Raw genomic sequence first — 25,856 nt, forward strand, 5'->3', positions numbered from 1 at the left:
TTGTGTATGGAGTCTAGGAGGGGACCGTGTATGGAGTCTAGGAGGGGACTCTGTGTATGGAGTCTAGGAGGGGACTCTGTCTGGGGAGTCTAGGAGGGGACTCTCTGTGTGGAGTCTAGGAGGGGACTCTGTGTGGAGTCTAGGAGGGGACTCTGCCTGGGGAGTCTAGGACGGGACTCTCTGTGTGGAGTCTAGGAGGGGACTCTGTGTGTGGAGTCTAGGAGGGGACTCTGTCTATGGAGTCTAGGAGGGGACTCTGTATATGGAGTCTAGAAGGGGACTTTATGTATGGAGTCTAGAAGGGGACTGTGTGTGGAGTCTAGGAGGGGACTCTGTGTGTGGAGTCTAGGACGGGACTCTGTGTGTGGAGTCTAGGAGGGGACTCTGTGTATGGAGTCTAGGAGGGGACTCTGTCTGGGGAGTCTAGGAGGGGACTCTCTGCGTGGAGTCTAGGAGGGGACTCTGTGTATGGAGTGTAGGAGGGGACTCTGTCTGGGGAGTCTAGGAGGGGACTCTGTGTGTATGGAGTCTAGAAGGGGACTGTGTGTGGGTCTAGGAGGGGACTCTGTGTGGAGTCTAGGAGGGGACTCTGTGTGTGGAGTCTGGGAGGGGACTCTGTGTGTGGAGTGTGGGAGGGGACTCTGTGTGTGGAGTCTGGAGGGGACTCTGTAAATGGAGTCTAGGAGGGGACTCTGTGTGTGGAGTCTGGGAGGGGACTCTGTGTGTGGAGTGTGGGAGGGGACTCTGTGTGTGGAGTCTGGAGGGGACTCTGTGTGTGGAGTCTAGGAGGGGACTCTGTGTGTGGAGTCTAGGAGGGGACTCTGTGTGTGGAGTCCATGAGGGGACTCTGTAAACGGAGTCTGGGAGGGGACTCTGTGTGTGGAGTCTGGGAGGGGACTCTGTGTGTGGAGTGTGGGAGGGGACTCTGTGTGTGGAGTCTGGAGGGGACTCTATGTGTGGAGTCTAGGAGGGGACTCTGTGTGTGGAGTCTAGGAGGGGACTCCGTGTGTGGAGTCTGGAGGGGACTCTGTGTGTGGAGTCTAGGAGGGGACTCTGTGTGTGGAGTCTAGGAGGGGACTCTGTGTGTGGAGTCTGGGAGGGGACTCTGTGTGTGGATCTGGAGGGGACTCTGTGTATGGAGTCTAGGAGGGGACTCTGTCTGGGGAGTCTAGGAGGGGACTCTGTGTGTAGAAACTAGGAGGGGACTTTGTGTGTGAAGTCTAGGAGGGGACTCTGTGCATGGAGTCTAGGAGGGGACTCTGTGCATGCAGTCTATGAGGAGACTTTATGAATGGAGTCTAGGAGGGGACTCTCTGTATGGAATCTAGGAGGGGACTCTGTGTGTGGAGTCTAGGAGGGGACTCTGTGTATGGAGTCTAGGAGGGGACTCTGTCTGGGGAGTCTAGGAGGGGACTCTGTGTATGGAGTCTGGGAGGGGACTCTATGTATGGAGTATAGGAGGGGACTCTGTGTGTGGTGTCGAGGAGGGGACTCTGTGTATGGAGTCTAGGAGGGGACTCTATAAATGGAGTCTAGGAGGGGACTCTGTGTATGAAGTCTAGGAGGGGACTCTGTGTGTGGAGTCTAGGAGGGGACTCTGTGTGTGGAGTCTGGGAGGGGACTCTGTGTATGGAGTCTGGGAGGGGACTCTGTGTGGAGTCTAGGAGGGGACTCTGTGTGGAGTCTGGGAGGGGACTCTATGTATGGAGTCTAGGAGGGGACTCTGTAGTGTGGAGTCTAGGAGGGGACTCTGTGTGGAGTCTAGGAGGGGACTCTTTGTATGGAGTCTAGGAGGGGACTCTGTGTGTGGAATCTAGGAGGGGACTTTATGTATGGTGTCTAGGAGGGGACTCTGTGTGTGGAGTCTAGGAGGGGACTTTGTGTATGGAGTCTAGGAGGGGACTCTATGTATGGAGTCTAGGAGGGGACTCTGTATATGGAGTCTAGGAGGGGACTCTCTGTATGGAGTCTAGGAGGGGACTCTGTGTGTGGAGTCTGGGAGGGGACTCTATGTGTGGAGTCTGGGAGGGGACTCTGTGTATGGAGTCTAGGAGGGGACTCTGTAAATGGAGTCTAGGAGGGGACTCTGTAAATGGAGTCTAGGAGGGGACCCTGTGTATGTACTTGCAGGGCAATCAAAAAAATGTCCCAAGCCTAACTTATAAAAGTTATCCCTGACAAAACATAGCCAGGGGATAGCTAATAAACCATCAAGATTAAGACAGTCTATAATAATATCTCTGGTAATTGTTAGCTCTTCCGATAATCACATTTTAGCCCATAAATGTAGGGGGGCAACATTTATAGTATCTTTAACAAAGTCAATGCCACTTCAAAGTGACAAAAGCTTGTAGGGGCACTTTTTGAAGCCATCGGCAGCCTTTTCATAAATGTCTTCTCCATAGTTTGCAACTGGCTACTGTTATGGTACCCCCAGACACCTGCACCGCATGTTACCACCGGGACACATTTGGCTTTATAGATTGTAACAAGCTTGGTCACAGGTTTTTGCCCTAAATTGGATGCAAAACGAAAAAGTCCCTCAACCACCCTGCTTGCATTATGCATTCTTTATGTCACAAGGGAATCCCATTTCAGCTTGTTGTTAAAAATATTCCCTAGGCAATTAAAAGGTTTCATTTTATCAATTCTCTTTGAGCCAACTGCATGGTTTCAGGTTTTGGTCATTTTAGGTCCACAGACCATCACATACCATTTCACAAAATTGACCTTTAAATCCAGTGTTTAGGTATCACCTTTGTAGGACATGGCATAGGTTTTGAATGGGGCTGAAGGGTTTAAAAGAAACTCATGTTCCTAATCCATCATTTTCTAGTTAACTCTCCCAAACACTTGACCTTTTTAGATCCTGGGAGAAGGGATATGAAGTGGGGTTTTATTTCCTTAATCTATGTTTGTTATTCCTTTTGTACATCGTTTACTAAAATAAGCCCCTATTTTTACAACAACAACCTGCTCTCCACTGACTTCCGAACAATGCCAACGGCTTTCAAATCTCTAGGACCAATTTCCTCCTTTTGTTGAAGGGAACTTTCCCCGTTGTAATGTTTCAGTTCTGTTTGGAGAGTCTGTATTTCACCAGCAGATGTTGCCTCTTGTGAGGTAATAGCTGCATTATTGGTTCTTTTAGTAGGAACACCCTGGCCACACTTAAATTATTGGATTTCCATTTTTATTTTACTGTAGTCAGGATTTGCAGATGATCTCTGGGCCTGTAGACTGTACAGTGTCATCATTAGTCTCAAACACCTTCTAAAGAGCAGAGACAACATATAAGGGACTGTCGATAATAACCTTAATTTGTGAGAGTTTGTTAATCAATTGCTCCAGCACTTTAATATAAACTCCATGAGTATTATCCACCTGTATGTGCTAAGGGAAAATTTTCAGATAAGAATTTGTAATTCTGCCTACATCCTGCATTACCTCGTCTGGTGGTCTATGGGCTCACATCCTGGTCTCATCCCTTTATAGGTGCAGACTTTGAATGTCCTTCTCTGTTATAGAATGTCACAATGTCAGAGTGGGATGCACACCTTCCTTGTCCATAATTATTCAATGATTTTTCAAAATATACACAAAACATTTTCCTTGGGTGCATGCATATGGGAAGGTACTTTGCCCAAAGTCCCTAATGTATAAGCAACTTCTGAAAGTGGGGCGATCCCTCACCCCAACCTATTGCACAGCAATAATGTTGCCGTCCTGGCAATCATATTTAGCAACAATTTTTCTTCATCAAATCAAGTCTTGCATCCCCGATGTCGTTCCACCAACGATATGGAACGACATCGGGGATGCAAGACTTGACTTATTTTTAAGCAGTGACCCCTGACGAAGGGCGGACATCGCCCGAAATGCATTGGGCTCTTTTACAATAAACGCTGCTTCTAATGAATTATGCAACTGTCGTGTTCTTTCAGAAGGTCCTGATGGACACAGTTTGAGCATTAGAATACTGAAAATTTGGCATTTCTCAATTCCACGTGTGGATGTTTAATATCATGAAAGGAATAAATTGAAAAGTAATGGAAAACGGTTGAAAAAAGATGGAAAAGAATGAATATGATGAAGAAAAATTGTTGCTAAATATGATTGTCAGGACGGCAACATTATTGCTGTGCAATGGGTTGGGGTGAGTGATCGCCCCACTTTCAGAAGCTTCTCTGTTATAGGTCAGGGCATAGGTTTCCTATATAGGTCAGTAAAAAGTAAATGGCTCGTTCAGGGCTCTGCACTATATTTCACCCATTCTCTTTCAACATGTTGTGGCCCAAATCTGCCATTTCAGCTGTAGCCTTAGCTCCTGGAAGGGGCTTTTCTAATCTTGTCAATTATTAGGAACAGGTATATGATCTGGTGGAGTATCTCTCCTGTCAATCAGTTACCCAATTGTAGACTATTTAAAAATAATTAATCAGATCAGTTACTGCCAATATTGATAACCAATTTCTTTTCAAGAAGCAAATGTAGGTGTGTTGCCCATTCCATTAATTAATTACCACAGATAACATCAAAGCATACGTGGTAAGGGCACCCATAAGGAAACCACAACTAATGTGTTTGACTCACAAACTGCATGTTGTCTTGTGTGAAGTAGTACCACTGTAGTGCTACTCGTGTACTACAAAATACAGTTCACAAACTTGCAGCCAGGGACCTTCACCTCTGTCTCCCTTGTGTTTTCAGTGTAAAGTCCTTCTCCACGGTGGTGGCGATCCCCACACACTTAGCTACATTAATTAATAATAAATATAGGAGAGATTGAGTGTGTAGTGGGAGAATGGGGAACATTTATTACTAAATGGGAGGGGTTCAGCCCCATCCCACAGGACATCAACTTCTGCAACAACAAGATGATGGATGGAATGATTGAATTAATCTCAGCTGCTGGCAATGATCAAGGCTGCATTCCAGTGCATCATTTTTCACCCACAATTCCACTCTAGACAAACACCCACCTTGTGCAAATTGGTACCAGCCCTGCCCCTCATGGGAACAGTGAGTCTTGAACTGCCAGTCAAGACCCCTCCAGGTAAGAGGCACAAGCAACCCCAGAATGGCTATGCCCAACTTGGGGCTCGTCAGTAGGGTTTAGCTTGACTCTTTTGGCACAGTGAGCATGGAGCCCATATCTATTGCCCTTCTGGTGATTACTTCAGTGCCCTACACACAGCACTAACTCTGTTCCATGTGCCCCACAGTTCCTAAGCTGCCCTTCACCTGACTGACTTTTCAATGGCTTTTCACAAAAAGCAGGTCCTGGTGTTCAGAGTGGAGGAAGTGGAGAAGAGAGTAGAAAAATAATTTGAAGGTAAGAAAAGCAGACAGGCTCCACATGCCCATGTGAAAATTTGTGTAATCCAAATTTCTTCTACCCCTTTGTGTGGCAGATGTGCACATTTGTATACACTTCTTGGTCTGTGGGTATTTGACTGCTTTCATTTGGCAAAGTGAAAATCACTAATATTCAGTATAAGGCACACCAGAATGCACATTGGTGCCTGTGTTGTTTCTCAGTCCTGAGTCACAATTTCAACATGTTGGATTTCATGCTTGTTATTTATTCAGTAGATGCAATGCTCAAAGTTAATAAATAGTTTATTCAGTTGATACAAAAATAAATATTGTTACTGTACAAACGGATGATACAAATCAAATGTATTTTAGTTCTGATTCGCTTCTGCTCTGTGGCTGAAATTAAGCTGCCTGTGACTTGATGCTTATCCTTTCCAATTTCACATCAGATGAACACCTGGCTTCACTGAGGCCAGCTGATAAACACAGGCTCACAGAACCCTCAGCTCCAGGGTTCACCTAAAACCTGCGTCCAAACTGGAAATATTAAATATTGTGGCAGGGGGGCGCCCAGTGCTACTGCTAGCATGTGATTCCTGGGTACCCCATGGAGCAGCTGAAAAGTTTCACAGATTTCTCCCAGCAGTCATATCACCCATCCCATCTTAGCAGGGTCAAATGGTTTCAAGCAGTGTCGGCCACCGCCATTTAGGAAACCTTCATTCGTTCATCACTCAGTCCTGCAGGATTAAATGTCTTCACATGGCACATGGGTTATGCCTTCTCTAAAAATAGGACAGCATGATTTACAAAAATACAAGCCTTGGACCAGCCAATGCTCTGTGCCAAACTACACAACAATGACTGACAATAATAACATTGAAAGTTACATTACAGTAGCCAATCACACTATTATTGAAAAACAAATATAAGTAATATAAAATACTAAATTGCTTCTTAAATTAGCAGTGCACCGAATTATAAGTACTTTAGTTCAAAACAAATTACTCGGAAAGAGTCGACCCAGAAATAGCATCACACTGTCCCCCATTGGGAAGGTACAAGGTGCCAGGGATCTATAAGGTTCATCTGTTTGGGGCCACTCTGAAATAGCAAATATATTTCCATGATTGGCCTGTTATAATTCACACAACAATTTTTAACAACATCTTTTGCACATTTCCCAGGATTTCAGCAGGATTGGTCCTCACTGCTGGAATTTAAAGGGATACAGTTCAGGCCAAAGACAGCTGTTGCATATATTTCTGATTGACAGCTACCTATTGCAGGGAGAAGGCCAGTCTTGAGCTGTCTTCCAGGCGCTCTATATCTTCCACCATCTCAATGATGTCCTCAGCCTGGTCTTGGTGCAGCACATGGAGAGCATTGGAGCGGAACTTCTCACGGAGCGAGTCTTGGCTGAGGGGCTTCCTCCAGTGCCCATAGAAGGTATCACACCGCCCCGACAGGAGAGTCTCGTCCTCCAACAGAAGAACCACCTCTCCGTACATCTTGTCAAAGTTGGCTTCATTGTCTACAGGATGCTCCAGCACCACCTTCTCCAGCAGGTTGATCAGACCAGGTCTCATGAGGTTGTCCTCAGTGAAAGAAGAGATGCCCAGTTCTCCGTCCAGGAGGGCTGTGCACGCATTGAACTGGAAGGAGTGTCGGGCCTGGTGTTCTGACTCAGGGAAGGGCCGGTTGATGTACTTAGAGACTGGGACCCTCAGAAGAATTCTCTGGATGGAGTAGGGATTGAAGCAACCCATGAGATTGACGAGTCGGTTCCTTACTAACATGGCAGCGTCTGCAACCCAGTGCATGCCCAAGTGTGCAGGGAACCTCTTGAAGGCGATGTCTTGCTTCTCCAGGAGGAAACTATAGTCTTCACCTGGCATTTCCAGGGGTGAGGGCTGGTAGTTACCATAGAAAGCACTGAACCCTGAGCAGCCGGGAACATCATCCAAGATGAGGGGGTTGGCCTCCATCCCACGGGCGGCTAGAAGCGCTGCTTCCATCCCAAGACGGGTGGCATTGCCAATGTGTAGCGGCTTGGCAAGGGTTGCGGCATTGGCCATGGGTGCCCCTGCCAGGGAAGTGGCAATTGCCAGAGCATGGGCACATTGGTCTTTATTCAAGGAAAGGAGCTTGGCTATCGCAGCAGCACTGCCCATGGTGCCAACCACAGAGGGAGGGTCAAACCTGGAAGAGGAGAGAGAAAAATGAGACATTGATGCAAAGTGAAGTAATGTGATTAATGTAAAGAGTGAAAACGCGATCAGATCATGTCAAGTATCTAATAAGGTATGGTAGTAACATTAGAGGTGGAATATTAAAGGAACCATCCACTGAACAGTATTAGAAAACGTATCCTCATACCCAATCTTACACATCATCAACAGTTCCAACAGTAAGGGTTCCAGAAGGTCCCTTTGTTTATAATGTGGTTGGGTTGTTATATATATTGTGAGATCATTCACTGAAGAGACCCTTTAATGATAGCTGTAATAGCAGACGGGAAATGCAAATGATAAAATGAGGTCTATGCACCACAGATGAAATGCTAGCATTGGCAATAAAATGCCAAGCAGGCTTGTTTTACTACCTTCTATGTGAGAGGCGAAGCGGAAACATGACCAGGAAGGGGACCGGTGGGTGTTTATCTGCATGTGAGGGAGCATTAGAGGGGGCTATTACTAAAAGCTTCACTATCCAAGTACTTTCAAGTATTAACTGTTGTTAGTTGTCCTTTCCCTTCATTATGTGTCTTGCATGTGAGGTGGGCGGTTAACAGAGATTAATGCTCTGGGAACAGTGGCCAATGCAGGTTAATTCCAGACATTTGTTTCTAGGGAATCACAGTAATGTCAGCGATGTAATATGTAATGCTACGTATATCATGCAGTAAAGCCAGACAAGAAAACTAATGATATGGTGCGGTATTGGCACATTAAGAAAATTCAATGTTTACAACCTACTAAGTTCCATTTGCATGTGCTTATTTTGAGGGCATCATACATGCATCGGAGGCATAGTTTGGCGTCTGTGGAATATCAAATCAACCTCTTGGCAGAATTGCTGTCCTTTGTGCTCATCGCACATTCTTTCGGGGGTATAAATGCCCACTGTGGTCATCCCACAAAGCTAGTGGCACCCTGTGTGGACATTACATGTACTCCCTGATGATGCTGCTGTCCTTTGAGGGCATCATACATGCAGGTTCATTTGAATGACCTCCTCTGTGTTTATTATATATCGTCCTGGTTATTTAAACACACTCTGTGGGCATCATGCATGGACCTTCTACATCTAAATGCCATCTGTAGACACCATGGATAACTGCTTGAAATGTAAATGCTATTTGAGGGCATCACACATAGCTCCTCAATTAAGCATAAACCCTCTGTTAGCATTGCACATAGCTCCTCGATACATACATCCTCTTGGTGTGCTTAACCGTACCTCTTTGGGATGTTGCTGGCCTCACTGGAGAACCTCATGAGTCTGCCTTGCACCTCGATGCCCACGTTGAATGCCAGCAGGAGGTCCGCACCGCTGGGCCTTGAACCCATAGGCAGCATCTGAGAAGTAGCCAAGAGGGCAGGCAGCAGAGCACCCGAGGGGTGGGTGGCAGGGTGCCAGGTGTCATCAAAGTCCATAGCGTGAGTCTGTGGAGAGAGGAGAGTTAGAGGACCATTAAAGAATATTCAGAGACAGCTCTAATGCCCAGTACTGAAGAGGGAGGATGCAAGGTCTGTCAATCAGCAGAGCGACAATTTCATTGACCTATAGGAGCTCAGTACAGAATGTGGGGGAGACATGATGTCATTCAGAAGATTGACTATTCCTCTGCCCTATAGAAACATATTACAGAGGGAGATGATCCCATAATTCACAGTTGGACATTCAGCTAGGCTATTGTCTGAGAGAACCCCTCTCCAAAGAGGGCAGAGGAGCAGGAAAACAGGACCTAGTATTTAGCATAGAACCCACCTCAACACCTTCTAGAATCCTTTAGAGACTAAATACTATGTTTGCCACACAACAGTCCGGGAACCAGATCCATATCCAATCACTATGTACATGGAGGGTCTTTGTTCATCCTAGAATTTCAAAGATCTCACCAGGTAAGTTATTTTGGTGTTAAACCATATTGATGTAAACCAGAGGTGGGGATTCAGTTAAAGTGTAAAGCTGCCTGATCTCCACTCTCACCCTTCAGTCTAACAGTTGCACTGACATTACACACGGATTCAAGAATTAATCAATAGATTGAATGTGAGGCAGCTGCCCGGTGCCTTACCGCCACTCCATTGGAGAATGCAGCCAGCGTGGGAGAGAGCCGCAGTCCATGTCGTCCGTAAACAGAGCTCGTTGCAGAAGAGGGATACAGGTCCTGTTAAAGGAGAAAGAGAGAAAAAGTTATGAAGGAACAATGCCCCAACTGATACATTCTGTGGGGTTTATCAGGAGCCACTTGGGAATGTAGATACACCTACACGAGTCCTACACAGGATATTACAGAGCCATAGGCTGCGTAGGAGATAACCTATCCCAGGGCAAGGTTGACTCCTTAAAGCGCACAGACACTATCCCGCAAGATGCACCGAGCTCTAACCTCTTCACAATCATGAGTGCGTAGAACATTCTAAGTAGCCCATCCTTCTCAACCCTACAGGTGTCTTCACCTCCCATTGTAAGGAGCAGAAAACCTTGTTAAACATAGTCAGAGAGAGATTAAATGTATCTTTATCCTACAAACCAAATGCCGTTGGCATGTTGACCAACCTAGGCTTTTTGGGACCTTTGCTATCTAATGGTAGATGCTTGTCTGACTCTGAAGTCTAATCCGTAGAACATCCAACACAGAACTATTTGTATGCAACTCTGTACACAATATTGCCCAGGAGTAGTTAACAGTACGTTTTTGTCTATAGATCACGAAGCGGCAGAAACTGGTAGTGAAATTGTTGACCCATGGCCGGTTAGTTGAATTAATATCTGATTTTCTTTACTTAGTAATATCTCAGGTAAATATTTTACTGAAACATCTCGCCTGCCTTTAGTTGGGTGTTGCTGCTTTTATTGAAGTCCAGTTTCTCCTGCATAATAGAATTTGAATACATTTACATAGCAAGCACCCACCCTGATGGTAAACAGATATCAGTTAACGCATTAAAACATATTGAGTAGTTGGTTGCATGCATTTGTGGCGTCTTTTATCTTGCACTATTTCAGTTTGAAATTGAACATCTATTATTTGCATCAATTTAGTTCGCGGACGTGCAATTACGTTCCATCCCATCTTGTTTGTTATCTGAAAGTGTCTGAGCCGGTGATGCCACCTAATGTCTGAAGGGTACTTTTTCTTGTGATTTGACTGGTGAAAAAAATCCCATGCATGATGCTGCATTGTGTAGATCCTGTTCTCCAGTTCCCCGTTGTGATTTCATACTGTATTTTTTTATTATACCCCAAACACTTCCAACAATAATGAGTGCATGCCCTAAGTACCCATAAAAAGCAGGAGTGTGTGCCCTAAGCACCCACAACAATCATGAGTGTGTGCCCTAAGCACCCACAACAATCATGAGTGTGTGCCCTAAGCACCCACAACAATCCTGAGTGTGTGCCCTAAGCACCCACAACAATCATGAGTGTGTGTCCCAAGCACCCATGACAATCATGAGTGTGTCCTAAGCACCCATCAATCAATCAATCAATTACATTTATAGAGCGCACTACATACCCGTAGGGTCTCAAGGCGCTGGGGCTGGGGGGGGTTCCGCTACTGCTCGAACAGCCATGTCTTCAGCTTCTTCCTGAAGGAGAGGTGGTCTTGGGTCAGGCACAGGTCGGTCGGGAGGGAGTTCCAGGTCTTGGCGGCCAGGTAGGAGAAGGACCTTCCTCCTGTAGTCGCTCTTCGGATGCGGGGGACGGCGGCGAGGGCGAGGTTGGCTGATCGGAGGTGGCGTTTGGGAGCGTGGAGGTTGACTCGGCTGTTGAGGTAGCTCGGGCCTTGGTCGTGTAGGGCTTTGTGTGCGTGGGTGAGGAGGCGGAAGGTGATTCTTTTGTTGACGGGGAGCCAGTGCAGGTCTCTCAGATGTCCGGAGATGTGGCTGGTTCGTGGGATGTCGAGGATGAGTCTGGCTGAGGCGTTCTGGATCCGCTGGAGTCTCTTCTGGAGCTTGGCGGTGGTACCGGCGTAGAGGGCGTTGCCGTAGTCCAGTCGGCTGGTGACGAGGGCCTGGGTGACGGTCTTCCTGGTCTCGGTGGGGATCCACCAGAAGATCTTCCGTAGCATGCGTAGGATGTTGAAGCACGCCGAGGAGACGGCGTTGACTTGCCTGGTCATGGAGAGGGAGGAGTCCAGGATGAAGCCCAGGTTGCGTGCATGGTCTGTCGGTTTGGGTGCGGTGCCCAGGGCGGGAGGCCACCAGGAGTCGTCCCAGGCGGAGGGTGAGGAGCCCAGGATGAGGACCTCCGTCTTGTCCGAGTTCAGCTTCAGGCGGCTGGTCGTCATCCACTCGGCTACCTCTTTCATCCCTTCGTGTAGGTTGGCTCTAGCGGCGGCGGGGTCGTTGGTCACGGAGAGGATCAGCTGGGTGTCGTCGGCGTAGGAGATTATGTTGAGGTTGTGTTGGCATGCGATGGCCGCGAGGGGGCTCATGTAGACGTTGAAGAGGGTGGGGCTCAGAGAGCATCCTTGAGGGACGCCGCAGATGACATCGGTGGCCTCTGACTTGTACGGTGGTAGACGGACTCTCTGTGTTCTTCCGTCGAGGAAGGAGATGATCCATTCCAGCGCCTTGTCCTGGATTCCGACGTTGCTGAGGCGCTGTACTAGGGTGCGGTGGCAGACAGTGTCGAATGCTGCGGAGAGGTCTAGGAGGATGAGGGCCGCTGTTTCTCCGTTGTCCATCAGGGCTCGAATGTCATCAGTGGCGGCGATGAGGGCGGTCTCGGTGCTGTGATTGGCTCGGAAGCCGGACTGTGAGGGGTCGAGGGATCCATTCGTCTCGAGGAAGGCGGCCATCTGCTTGTTGACGGTCTTCTCGATGACTTTGGCTGGAAACGGGAGGAGCGAGATGGGGCGGTAATTCTTGAGTTCGGTAGGGTCCGCTGTGGGTTTCTTGAGTAGAGCGCTGAGTTCGGCGTGCTTCCAGCTCTCAGGGAAGGTGGCGGTGTTGAAGGAGGTGTTGATGATGTCTCGCAGGTGGGGTGCGATGACAGCGTCAGCCTTGTTGAAGACGTGGTGAGGGCAGGGGTCGGTCGGTGATCCGGAGTGGATGGAGTTCATCGTGCGGATGGTGTCTTCGGTGCTGATCGGAGTCCAGGCGTGGAGGGTGGTGGTGAGGGGTGGTTGTTCGGTCTTGGTGTGCGTTGGTTGGTTGTTGAAGCTGTTGTGTATGTCCGCGATCTTGTTGTGGAAGTATGAAGCGAGGGAGTTGCAAAGGTCTTGCGATGGGTTGATGTCGTTGTTTCCTGCGCTGGGGTTGGAGAGCTCTTTCACGATGTTGAAGAGTTCCTTGCAGTTGTGTGCGTTGTTGTCCAGCCGGTCCTTGAAAGCAGTTTTCTTGGCGGCGCGGATCAGCTGGTGGTGCTTCCGGGTGGCCAGCTTGAAGGTGGTCCTGTTGTCCGGTGTTGGTTCCCTTCGCCAGACTTTCTCGAGGGCTCGGCAGTTCTTCTTGGAGCTCTTGAGTTCGTCGGTGAACCACGGGGCTTTCTTGCTGCCGGGTCTGCTAAGCGGGGTCCTCAGCGGGGCGAGTTCGTCCGCGCAGTTGCTGATCCACTTTGTGAGGTTGTTGGCGGCCTGGCTGGGGTTCGCTGAGCTGGCAGGAGGGTGCTGGCTCAGGGAGGTGGCGAGCTGGTCTGCTGTGATCTTGTTCCAGCTTCTGCGGGCGGCCTGTTGCTGGTGGTGGTGGGTCGTCGTTCTCTTGAAGGTGAAGTGGACGCAGCTGTGGTCCGTCCATTAAAGCTCTGTGGCGTGGCTAAAGTCGATGTCTTTGCAGGATGAGAAGACGGCGTCGAGTGTGTGTCCGGCGAGGTGGGTGGGGGTGGATACCAACTGCTTGAGTCCAAGATTGGCGAGGTTGTCGAGCAGGCTTCTGTTGTTGCGGTCGTTGTTGTTCTCCAGGTGGAAGTTGAGGTCCCCCAGGAGGATGTAGTCGGCGGAGGGGAGAGCATGCGGGCTGACGAAGTCGGCGATGTCCTCGCTGAATTGTGTGCGTGGTCCCGGGGGTCGGTAGATCAGGGTGCCTCTGAGGGTGGTGTTCGGGTCGGTGTGGATCTGGAAATGCAGGTGTTCGGCGGTGGTCAGGGAGTTGTCGGTGCTGGTTGTGAGACGGATGGTGTTCCTGTGGATGATGGCGATGCCTCCTCCCATCTGGTTGGCGTTGCGGTCCCTCCGGACGATCTTGTAGCCCTCCGGGATAGCGATGGCGATGTCGGGGGCTGAAGAGGCGTTCATCCAGGTCTCCGTGAGGAAGGCAACGTCAGGGGCTGTGGCGTCTAGGAGGTTCCAGAGTTCCACGGCGTGTCTGTGGACGGAGCGGGTGTTGAGCAGGATGCACTTGAGGTGGGTGCTGCTGGTGTTCGACTTGGCGGCTGCTGGTGCGGGGCAGGTCCGGATGCAGGAGAACTTGCAGACGTGGCAGCTGAAAGGTCCGTGGGTGAGTCGTGGTGTGGCTTGTTGGCATTCTGGGGGTCGGCCGGTGTTGAGTGCGGTGAGGGTGGCGGCGGAGTACGTCAGGCGGGTAGGTCGGGGTCTTCGTGGGCCAGGGGTCCTGGCGCTGGTCGCGATCCGGTCACGGACGGGCTTACCTTTGGCGCGCCTTCGGCGCACAATCGGCGCGCCCGCTGCGCGTTCGCACGGTCGCCATATAATGCGAAGTGCGCGGGTGGGCGGGGCAGCTGGGAGGCGGGAGCGGGGAGGGATACAGAAGGCAAAAGGGGTGGGGCTAAGCGGCGGTGGCGGGAAGCGGGGAGGGAGAGCGGGGCTCGGCGAGGTAGGCGGGCAGACAGGAAGGAGACAGCAAAACACGGGCACAATTACCAGAATACTATCACAAAAACACGGGCACAATCACAAGGAAAAAAGGAGAAGCACAAAGTTACAAAGTCAAGGGAAAACTCTCAACACCAGAACGAGCAGCCGGCAGGCAGGCATGGACCGCGCCTCTCGGAGGAGGGGGCGTGGTCAGCGGCAGCGCGACAGGCAGCGAGGCAGCTAGGCAGGGCAGAGGGGCACACGCAGCAGCTGGTGGCCGTGCGGCGCGGGGGTGTCCCGGCAATCATGGCAATCATGAGTGTGTCCTAAGCACTCACAATAATCATGAGTGTGGTCTGAGGGTTCTTGTGAAACAGAACAAGGTCCAGAGCTGGGTTCTGAGGTCTAGAAGTGTTCACCAACTGCACCCTCCTTATCTGAACGTGACTGCCATCAGCTCCCCAGGCTGTGGAAGATTGACAGTGGAGGCAAGAATACATCAAGTAACTGGGCAGACTTTTTTGCCTGTTACTGTCCAAGGAGAGTTTACCTCCTGGCCTCTCTTGTGTTTTAAAGTGTTCTACCTCTGCCCTGCAAATGACTCCATCATTGCATCCATGTGGGACATGTATGACATGCTTGTGTGTAGAATACAGCTACAGTAGAATGTGCATGGAATGAATGTGCTGTATGTAACTGTAGCAATCTAGGAACCCCTTCTGATATCCTGAACCACAGTGGTTCATAGGAGGGTGGTTGGACAGAGCTCCAGACATCAATGTGAACTTCAGGGCTCTGTGAGACGTTCCTGAGGCCCTTTGCAGTGGACCAGACTAGGATGGGAAGGTTAGGAGACAGATGGTCCTATCGTAGCGAAGGGAAATCCCCCTGCTCTTTCCAGCTCTGTTGCTCCTCAGAAGTGTAAACCCCAACAAGCTGAGTGGTAGTTAGTGTGCCTTTATTTTTGGGTGTCCCCTGAGAAGAGGCTCACTGCCCTTTTAACTCTGTGAGGCAATGACTGCAAGGACCTGTCTAGGAGGAATGCGCAAAAGTCCTGAGCTGCCTGAAACCCTTGACTTGTGGAATGCACAAACTATCTGCAAACTTGGACCAAGTTTTGGGTAGACCCTACTATCCACTGTTTGAGGATTTCTCTGCCAGAATGCTAGGGTTTCACACCAGTGGTCATGATAAACTTTTCTGTGCTCGAGAATTGTCGTCATTGACAGCTAACGCCTCTTCGCCAGGTTATGGAACCGGAACAAGGACTTTCTACAAATCTGCCTGGAGAAGCCGTCTGAGACCTGCCTTGAGGGGAAGAACTGACTGGCGTCTGTGAAAGGGGCTTGAGATGCCCTGGCCAAAGACTATGTTGCCTTGTAAAGGACTGCGAGGAGCTGAGGCAGGTGGAACGGAACACAGCTACCTGCAACTCAGGAGAGATATGCACTGTCAGGCTGTGCGGTGAGGCTTCGAGACTCGGTGGCACCTATGGGGTGTGAATAAGCTAAAGCACCTGTGAACACTTAGGCGCTCACTGAGATCACCTGTCTCGGTCGCCCCATACTGAACCTAAGGGTGTGACTAAAGGGGGGGGCCTGAAGAACTTAGAATCATCACCTTCATTGAAATTACAACAACTTGAGTGAGTAGCTACTACCTCAAGAACATACAGTATCATCAGCTGTCCTTTCCCATCCTCCATTGGACCATTGCTGTGACTAGTGTGGCTCTGCACCTCGCTTGGCTGTGGATTTGTGTTTAGGCCCAAAGTAGAAGCACCAAGGAGGGTCTAAATATAAAATCAGCAGTGCTGGTGGATTGGGGCCTGCATCGCCCTCTGGCCCAGACACCCCAATAGTGTTGGGTAGGCCCAGGCCCAGTCAGAAACCCTCCCCTTGGTGGGCCGTCTGGAAACACAGACCACTGGTAGACACACACATTGCCAGCCCACAGCCAGCAAGACGCAACCGAACTTCCACAAACCTAGTCATGCTTCTGGTGAGGAGTGGTGGAGGGGGAGGAGAACCCAGAAATGAGAGCAGTCAAAAGACCTGTACTAACCCGTTTCTTGATAGGGCAGCGGGCCAGAGTTTACACTGAAGAGATCATACAATTTCCAAGGACAGAAAATCATTAATTTCCTCAAACAGAAATTGTTACATTAATTATTGTGTACCATGTTTGTCTTGTTTCTAACATTTTATGTGCAGTATTCTGTTGGGTGACTGAGGTACAGTACGTTTTTGCTTTGACTTAAAACACTAGCTGGACATAAATGTAATGATTGCTAATGGACATTTCATTCAATCCCACACCGTCTCCTTGAGTAGGACTTGAAACAGCACAACTTTGCTACCAATAGGGTCTAGTGCTAAAGGGTGTGCTTGGTGTTCAGTTTCTTTGGTCCAGTTTTGTTCTCAATAGTAGAGTTAAACTCCAGGACACAAGTGGTAAAATGCTTTGATTGTTAAAATGTGAGCCCTCTAACTCTTGTTTGACTTGGGACTCCTGAAAAAGTTCACACAATGCTCCATAGAGTATTTCCTAAAATGGTCTAGGCCTGATCACACCTTGTAGTATCTAGGGTGATGCTGTGCACATGTGGTCTAGAGGTTCCCTTTAAAAGGATGATTGATCCATCGAGCTTTGCCTGGTGTGTTCAAGGCCTCATCTTACCTGGCAGTATCGCAGGGCGATGTCGAACACGTGCGTTGTGCTTCCCACCAGTCCAACCCCGATGCTGTCCAGGATCATGCGCTTGCTGCGGTGTCGCACCACTTGTGACAGGTGATCCAACTGGACTCCATGGATAAAGGAAGCAAAGCTGCTAGTGACCGCCTTCTCCAGGGGGGAGCCTTCCAGCACTGCACAGGAAGAAGAGAGAGGATAAGAGCTACCGCTGGCTTGGGTTGGAGTCAGACAAGAAATCCAGCGGATCTGGACCAGAAAGAGAACGAGCTCAGTCAGCATCGCGGGGACAAGGAGACGAGGCTGAACGAAGACCTACGTCAGGATTGGTACACACTGGAAAATTTAACAAACCCCAGATCACAAATCACTTAACAAACTTAAGGACATAGAACATTTAACAAACCCTAGGACACAAAACACTTAACAAACCCTACGCTTTCATCTGAACTACATTAGAAAAGTGATCTCAAACTGTCAGTCCAATCCTTAGTTATATCAAGGATTGAATATGGCGGTACAACATTAGCAGGCCTACCAAAAATTTCCACAGCACCACTAAAAGCACGCCTCAATGCAGCTGCAAGAATCATCACAGCATCAAGGAAATTCGACCATATCTTTCCACACGTGAAAGCGGTAAACTGGCTACCGTACGAAGCCTGAATCCAACCTAAACTGGCATGTATTACCCACAAAGCCATCCACTACAAAACACCAAGATACCTGGCCCAGAAAATTGAGTAATCAGGAGGAAGCAGACCTGCAAGGAGTGCCAAGGAGCTGATGCTGAGACCACCCATCTTCAGGAAGAAGAAAACACATGGTAGAGCTTTCTCAGGGCCAGCCCCCAGAATATGGAACCCACTCCCTCCAATCCAAACACAGTAACATTTAAGAGGGAAGCTAAGATCTTCCTGATGAGTACGTTTGTTCCATAGACAAGACCGCTCATCACTAGCACCATGACATAGATGGTTCCTAAACAGGACAACTATGCTGTAAAAAGTATGTCTCCAGTTAGACGTGGAATAACCTCTATCAGCGCTATACTAATCCGGACTTGTTAGAACTCGCGAGAAAAAGACATTTTCAGAACTATCAAGTACTGGAAGCCCCAGCACGCCTGATACCAAATGTATCCTAAAGTTACCTCATGTCACTGTATTTTCGTATGTTAATACTCTATCTATGGCTATTGAATATACCTACCTCATATCACTATGATTCGTAATGCTACACAAGATGTAATTTTATACTACGTCATGTAAATGTGAAGCGCTCTGATACCCAAGGGTCAAGTTCGCGCTATACAAACCTCTTTAAATAAATAAAATAAAATACGACATGGAACATTTAACAAACCCTACTACACGGAACATTTAACACACCCTAGGGCACAAAATATTTAACAGACCTTAGGACTCAGAACATTTAACAAACCCTAGGAACAGACCATTCAACACATCTTAGGACACAGCACCCCTAGGACACAGCACTTTTAACACACCCTGGGACATAGAACTTTAAAAACCTTAGGACAATAAACATTTAACAATCCCTAAGACACAGATCATTAACAAACACTAATTCACCTAGGGCCCGATTCACAGAATGAACTTAAGATTCAATCCTAAACTTACTACTATTTTGGTATTCACAGATTGAATTTTCTACTTTTGGTGTTCACAGAAGTTAAGATTTTGTCTTAAGTTTGTCTTAAGACAAACTTAAGACTGACTTAAGACAAACTTAAGACAGACTTAAGGCAGACTTAAGGCAGACTTAAGACAGACTTAAGGCAGCCTTAAGACAAAATTCTAACTTAAGTCTGTTTTAAGTTTGTCTTAGGACCAACTTAAGACAAAATCCTAACTTCTGTGAATACCAAAAGTAGTAAGTGCATTCTGTGAATACCAAAATAGTGGTAAGTTTGGGATTGAGTCTTAAGTTCATTCCGTGAATCGGGCCCCTAACATTTAACAAACCTTAGGACACAGAACATTTAACAAACCCTAAGACACAAAACATTTAACAAACCTTAACACACTTCACATTTAACAAACCCTAGGACACAGAACTTTTAACAAGCCCATGTACACAGAACATTTAACAAACCCTAGGGCACAGCACATTTAACGAACCTTGAGACACAGAACATTGAACAAACCACAGGACACAGCACAGTCATCAGACCCTAAGACGCAGCCCCCTGTGAGTCCCAGCGTGAACATGCGTGACACCTACCTTCCAGGGCCGCAGTGTGAGTCCGTCTGGACAGCGAGAGGACGGGCTTTGATTTCTGAAAGAAGAAAGGGTTTGATGTTAGAAAGTTATGCATGTGTGTCTGTGGTCCCCTGAGGGTCAGGCAAGGGCGCCTCTTCCAGGAAATGTTAAATCTCGACTCTTTTGTGCGTGCGGCCGGGACACAATGGAGCGCGCGTGCACGAGCCATGAGGCAAGCAATCAAAGTGCCCACCCTAAGTTCCTAACAATTTTAAGAAGTGTAAACAATGAAAGCGCTTTAAGCGGTCTGGGGACAGATAGCGCCAAAAATTTACGAAATCTAGAATGAACAACTGTTCACCATCTGTATGTGGCACAGCGTCACTGCAGCACGGGGTGCAGGAGGCGCTACACCAGCCCACACAATCTGAACGATTTTAGACAGAGAAAGAACAAGATACAACAGGTAAACACAGCGGCTGAGCGATGCGAAAACACGAAACTTGGAACAGAGCCTCACCTGGAAGGTAGACAGCAGCATCGTGCGCCTCGAAGCCCTCTTATCCCGAAGGAGCGCCCGTCTCTGATGCTGGCAGAGGGCTGCTGTCTCTGGTGCTGGAGGGACGCAGATGTCTCTGGGTCAGCAGGGGGTAGACGTCTCTGATGCTGGCTGAGGGCTGCTGTCTCTGGTGCTGGAGGGACGCAGCTGTCTCTTCTCAGCAGGGGGCAGATGTCTCTGTTCCTGCAGGGTGCAGACGTCTCTGGTGCTGGCAGAGGGCTGCTGTCTCTGGTGCTGGAGTGACGCAGATGTCTCTGGTCTGGCAGGGTGCAGACGTCTCTGGTGCTGGAGGGACGCAGCTGTCTCTGGGTCAGCAGGGGGTAGACGTCTCTGGTGCTGGCAGAGGGCTGCTGTCTCCGGTGCTGGAGGGTAGATGTCTCTGTTCCAGCAGGGGGCAGACGTCTCTGGTGCTGCGGGGTGCAGAAGTGTCTACTATTGTCGGGGTGCAGATGTCTTGCGGTTGCAGGAGACCGGTGTCTCTGGTTCTTGCTGTCCCTGTCTGCCTCTTCCATGGTTTATATTCACTTCAGGTGAATGGCTCTGGAGCAAGAGCCACCCCAGGACGTCACCGGAAGGGAGCGGGCCAAGGTGTGTCCAGATTCGGGGAAAGAACAGGGAAATACTTGGAGGAAACTCCGGACTAAAAATCTCGTTTGTATACATGTTTTTATTTATTTACTTATGTTGAAATCTGCTTTAGGCAAACAAAGAAATGAACGGACCATTTTACAAAATGACTTGGGGTGGGGTCATTTTTGCAAGTATATTCTCATTTTGAAAGCACCTGCTTCTGCATTCCTGGCCTCCAGCAATTTTCAGGCATCAATTAAAATGTCAAGATAACTCCTGTTATTAATTGTCTTCCTGGAAAGAGACCAAATGTTTGTCTTAAGAAAGTCTTGACTCATCCTAAGGCAGCGCAAGAGGTTAAAATGCCTGCAGTTAAGAACGTGTACCAAGCAGATAACAAAGTGTTACTGCTACTGTAAGAGAGCAACTTTTGTCACTTGTCTTTTATAAATCAAAATCCTAATATAGAACATTGAGCTATTAATGGTCATCAAAGAGCTACATGCAAACTGCAAGGTTTATGTTAGAGATATATGTTTTTTTGCCTAGTCTTTCATTATCCTAATCTTGCCAAAAGGGGTCATTTAGGTAGAAAATAATCTTTATTATTAAAGAGAACCCCTAAAAATGATGATACGTTTTAAATTCTGAATTTGTGCTTTTCCAGAATAAGGACTCTTAAACTATATTGCCTACCAGTATCGCTGACATGTCAATCCTACACTACACCTTGTAGTCCTGTCTGATATAACATTTCCTATACACTGATTACACACATATGATTGTCTCTGTGCAATGTGTGTGTGGTGCAAAGTGCTCTGACACCTTACACTGGTATGAGTGTTGATATAAAACTAAATAAATCTGAGAGACTGGTTATGGAGACTTGAGCGGAACTGTTGAAGGGTGCTTGTGAGGGAATCCGTGGCAGAGGTGGTCATTTGGGGGGGTGCCAACAAACATTGTCTCACAGGGCGCCACCAGTGTTAAAGCCGGGCCTTGGGGGGGGGGCACAGAATGGGCGAGGGGGCACAGGGTGGACCACAGTGTATGCCAAGGGACACAGAGTGGGTGAAGGGGCATAGAAAATGAGACCCTCCCAGTGGGTGGTGTTGCCAGAAAATGGGTGACCGGGTGCATGATATATGAGGGACCACAGAGAAAACAAGGAAAGTGTTCGGGGGAAGGACGGAGACAGTATGAGAGAAGGGTGGGTGAGGCCGCAGGTCATGTGGTACAAAGCTGGTGAAAGCACAGTGGGCAAAGCCTAAATTGGGGATGGGGGCATATTGTGTTAAATGGGCATAAAGGGCTCATATGTATACCACTGGGGTGTCAGAGTGGGTAAGGGGGCTCAGATTGTGGAAGGACGAAGAGGGCATGCCAGGGAGCTGGGAAGAGTTAGGGCAGGGGAGGTGCACAGTGTGGGCGAGTAGCACAGATCCGGCAAGGATCACACTCATTCAGACACTTAGGTCTCTACCATGAGGTGCCCAGGGTGATATGACAAGGTACTGGGCACATACCTGGGGGAATGCCAGGTAACTGTGGGGATCCTGGGCATAGCGCCAAGAAACAAAACCCTAAGACACAGCATAATAGCATAAGATCATTATCAGGGGGAATACATTCACAAGTTAAACACGAGGCTGTCTACTCAGTGTGAATAAATCAAATGAATAGAGTGAAGCATGGCTTTATGCAACTCAGGAACTTAAAATCAATGTAACAATGTGAGGGACGTCTCACAAAGCAATAGTGAAGAAATGTAAGAATAAAATACATCTGACCAGGAATATTTGAATGAATATATCTGCAACAATGAAACAAAAGCAGAGACCTGGAAAGGAGTTAAGCTTCCTTTGAAAAGTTTTTCTCATTTAGTGATCAGGATGAGGTCAACTGAGAAGCTTTTTCAACTCCCTCAATTTCTAAATACATTTGAGGATCTTTCTGCTGACCTTTACAACTCTGTAATTTATTATTATTCTAGGATAGTTGTCTTCTGGCGAATTAACCCTTCTTGCAAAGTTTTGCTTATCTGTCAATGCCAGGTTGCCACAGTCACTAACACCCCAGGAATAGCTGATTAACACATCTGACTTGCAAACTCCCAATCCACCCTGGCGTCTTCTGTAACAACTTAAGTAGAAGATACAATTTCCTGGCGGCATTCATAGTCAACCCACTGCTTTCCTCTTTAGCACGAATTCATATATTTTAATTACTATTTTTGTCAATCTTTTTTCATATATCATCGCCAATTGAATTTGCAAAAGGGCAAAATGGATCCCAGTCGCACGGATGCTGCGTAAACTTACTTCCTGTTTACTTTACTGTGCTTCAATGTGCCATCCGAGCTCAGCTTGACATAAGAAAGGAATGGAATACAACATTTACAACTCATACATTTCTTTTACTTGTAGCTTTTTATTAATTGACGCAGACAATTGTCTGCTAATGTTGCCCTCTTATAGGTCCACAATCTAGTACTAACCTCCCCCTCAATGTCTGCTTAAATAGTTAAAGCCCTGGCGCCATATTCAAGTCTAATGGACTGGTTAACTCAGGTTTTGTAAAGATTCAATGGATTTTTCCAACTTTTATCCTACATTGCATTTTGTTTAAAACTCTAGTTAAACATTTAAATACCGACTGTTAAAAAGAGCAGCATGAAAACCCTTTCCTTAACTTGCCTTCACATGTGGGGCAGGGTTCAGCTCTCCAAACCTATTGACACATTTTCTTAGTGTCATCAAGTGCTTCTCAGATATTTCTTTCTTTAGTTCCTCGAGCAGGTTTCAACACAGCGTCTCATTGCTCACAATTTCGTGCCGGAATCATGATTTCAGCATGTGCAATCAGGGCTTAAAAGAAGTGATATTACCTTCGTAAATAATAGAAATCTTGTGAAGAGGCTCTTTGTCTTCTGGTAGAAACCCTGGCACAATAGATGTTTGTACCCACATCTTCTAAGGTCGTGCCACGAATGAGCCATCCAAGGCGCATTGCCTGCTTGGAAAGGACCCACACCTATCTTTTGTTAATGTACTAAAAAAATGTTGCTGCAGGAAAAGTCTTCCGCAAAAATCTTTATCTGGAAAGTTCCAAACGGAGGCGTACATTTCAAAAAGGACCAAATGCTTCAACTTTGAAAAGTTGGAACCTGTATCACTCATAACATTTGTCAAGCCTTTGTTGACAATATTATAATTTACACACCCCTAGATTGTATTCTTGCCTGTACCTCTTTATAGGTCCATCTTTGTACTCTTGTTGCCCACAGGAAATAGGAGGCAAAACTACTCGTGAAACAGGAAAACAGAGGGACGGGAGGATGTAAAATAATATTTGGACAAGCACAAGTATCCAGGATCAGTGTGGAGAGCAGAACTTGCTGCCCTTGAGTACTCTTGTCAACTGCACCCAGTCAGTACTGAGACACAAGTGCACCCCCAGTGGCAGGTGCCTTTGGATGGAGGGCTTTCACCCAAAAATGGCATTAGGTCAGAGGGCAGAGGATGGTGAAATTACATTGCACAGCGACCCGAAATGTGCAGAAACTTAAGTATTACCAGGGCACAAGTCCTAAAAAAGAAGTAGGGGGACACTGACGTCACAGCAGGAAGTGACGTCACGAAAGGTGGCTGGCACCATCACTCATTGCCTCCCCTCGCTCACCCCATGGATGCGACTGCATCAAAGAAGCCAGCGCGTGAGCAGCGTTCTGAATGGACTCCGATCTCGCCCCAGAGAGGCCAAAGAGTGAATGTGTGGTTGCATTTTCTCCAGTTATCGAGCTCCCGGTAAAATTAGTGGGGGGACGCCATCCACCCGCCTGGTACCCCGACTCGAGCCCTGAGTATTACCTATGCCTTTCAGAAGTGCCCACCAACAGGTCTGCAACACAGGGGCACGTACCCAGAAGTACAAGTGCTGTGTACAGATGTGCGTTTAACAACACTCACCCTTCTAAGATACATGCAGGTAGAGATGCCCCGCACCCCTTATCTCCCATTCTGCTCACATCACAGCGTCTGTGGGTCAGGGGAGCCCCTGCGGGGAGGTGAGACTCACACACGCTCCTATACAACGAAAAGCCTTCCTAAGGTAGAGGACAATAAGTTGTCCCATTCAGATGCAGGCCTCGTGTACAGGGCACACGCAGCAGGCTCGAGCATGGGCATTAGGCACACAAGGATTACAAGAAGCTTGTATTGAGCCTTGACTTTCCACACAGGCATAGTAAACAGGACCCTGGTGGGCTGTCTGTACCCATCTGGTGTGGAGCAAAACATCTACTCCCCCAGCATCAGATGGGCTTCAACCCCAAGAAAGGAAGGGACCTAGGCCTGACTGAGGGTGAGTCCAGTACTGTCCTTAAAAGGATCTCTTGCAGCATCTACTCAGAAGGTCTAAGTTTATCCCTGCACCAGATGCCTGACAGCCTAAAGCAACTTCACTTGTAGGAGCATCACTCCATGTCCAAATATTACTCGCTTTAACTAAATCTGGTAATGAAGGGGCACTGTGTGCACTGCTGAGAACTTCACAATAGAGAGTAGCAATGAAAAGTTTGCATAGAATTATGCCACAAAAACAAAAGAGGGAGTGAAGAGGTAGTGTCCAAAAGGAGCACTGGAGGTGTATACGTCCTCCTCTAGATTTGTTACAAAAACACAGTGTTGGACTTGGCCCTTTTCCCCCAAACTTTTTCGCTTTTTGCCCCCCTAATTTGAAATGTCTCCCCCATGGTAATAAACCTGTATAGGCCATGTGTGTTGTGAGACACCTTGTTAATATGTAATGTCATGCAATGGTGTGAGCACTTGTCAATTTCCCCCCTTGTAAAATGTACCCTGGTAAAATGTTGTGTTTTTAAAATGGCTGCCATGGCTGTGTGCGTTGTGCCACCGGACTGCAGGAGGTTAGCAGTCTAGTTGTTAGGTACCCAGCCACCCCTGCATTTGGAGGGAAAGCCTGGCACCCAGGGTGCTCTACTCCTCCCTCTGAGCCAGTTAGAACTAGTTCGCCTGTCTGAGGTGGGTTAGCGGTCTAGTTGTCTGGTACCCAGCAATCCCAGCATTTGGAGGGACCTTCTAGAAGCTTCCAGCCTTTCTAGTACAGGGAGAGCAGTAGAGATGTGATGTGCAGAGACAGAGCTGGGACAGGAATGTGAGGGGACCTGCTGCAAGGGGATACCGCCACTTGGGCCTGTGTGCTGGACCCTGCACCCATCTAAAACCCCTCTACTGTCCCCAGGGCTTGTAAAGCCCCACTTCAGGAGTTCAGACTGCCGTGTGGGAGGAGGGCCACGCTGCAGTGGGGATAGTGAAAGCCTACCACCCTGCTTTGATGATGCCCCCACTACCTGCTGACCTGGCCCAGTAGTGCTACTGCTCTGTCCCCCGGGCCCCTGAGGAAGGAGGGCCCCCCTAGGTCCCTGGAGCTGCCGGGACCCTGCGCTACGCAAGCGCTGCACCAAGAAGCGCCGAGAAGGTA

The 25,856-nt window shown here is 48.1% G+C and overlaps 1 protein-coding gene and 1 long non-coding RNA gene across 2 annotated transcripts in view; both read right to left on the minus strand.

The window, feature by feature from the left end:
- Positions 1–5,604: 5,604 nt before the first annotated feature.
- LOC147659224 (cis-aconitate decarboxylase-like) lies at positions 5,605–19,925 on the minus strand. The gene is made up of 6 exons (XM_086951872.1): positions 19,746–19,925; positions 19,247–19,301; positions 16,988–17,175; positions 9,623–9,715; positions 8,782–8,987; positions 5,605–7,521 (listed from the first exon to the last, which is right to left on the minus strand). Exons 1-6 carry the CDS (start codon positions 19,764–19,766, stop codon positions 6,600–6,602), a joined length of 1,485 nt encoding a protein of 494 aa, XP_086807998.1. The 5' UTR covers positions 19,767–19,925; the 3' UTR covers positions 5,605–6,599.
- The window catches only part of LOC147659225 (uncharacterized), a 125,884-nt gene continuing 105,632 nt past the window's right edge, over positions 5,605–25,856 (minus strand). Inside the window, exon 2 of the long non-coding RNA XR_015307294.1 lies at positions 5,605–5,898. This is a non-coding gene — a long non-coding RNA (uncharacterized LOC147659225). The remainder of the gene's footprint in view (positions 5,899–25,856) is intronic.

The sequence above is a fragment of the Lissotriton vulgaris genome, unplaced genomic scaffold, assembly GCF_964263255.1.
Source record: "Lissotriton vulgaris unplaced genomic scaffold, aLisVul1.2 SCAFFOLD_1301, whole genome shotgun sequence".
In the NCBI taxonomy this organism is placed as follows: domain Eukaryota; kingdom Metazoa; phylum Chordata; class Amphibia; order Caudata; family Salamandridae; genus Lissotriton; species Lissotriton vulgaris.

What these genes read in the sequence shown, in the direction of transcription:
- LOC147659224 (XM_086951872.1), bottom strand. Translation starts at nt 19,766, where the DNA reads ATGCTGCTGTCTACCTTCCAG. An exon ending in TCGCCCTGCGATACTGCCAG is followed by an intron (nt 9,716 to 16,987) that starts GTAAGATGAGGC and finishes CTCCTTTAACAG; the next exon opens with GACCTGTATCCCTCTTCTGC. An exon ending in CATTCTCCAATGGAGTGGCG is followed by an intron (nt 8,988 to 9,622) that starts GTAAGGCACCGG and finishes CTCTCTCCACAG; the next exon opens with ACTCACGCTATGGACTTTGA.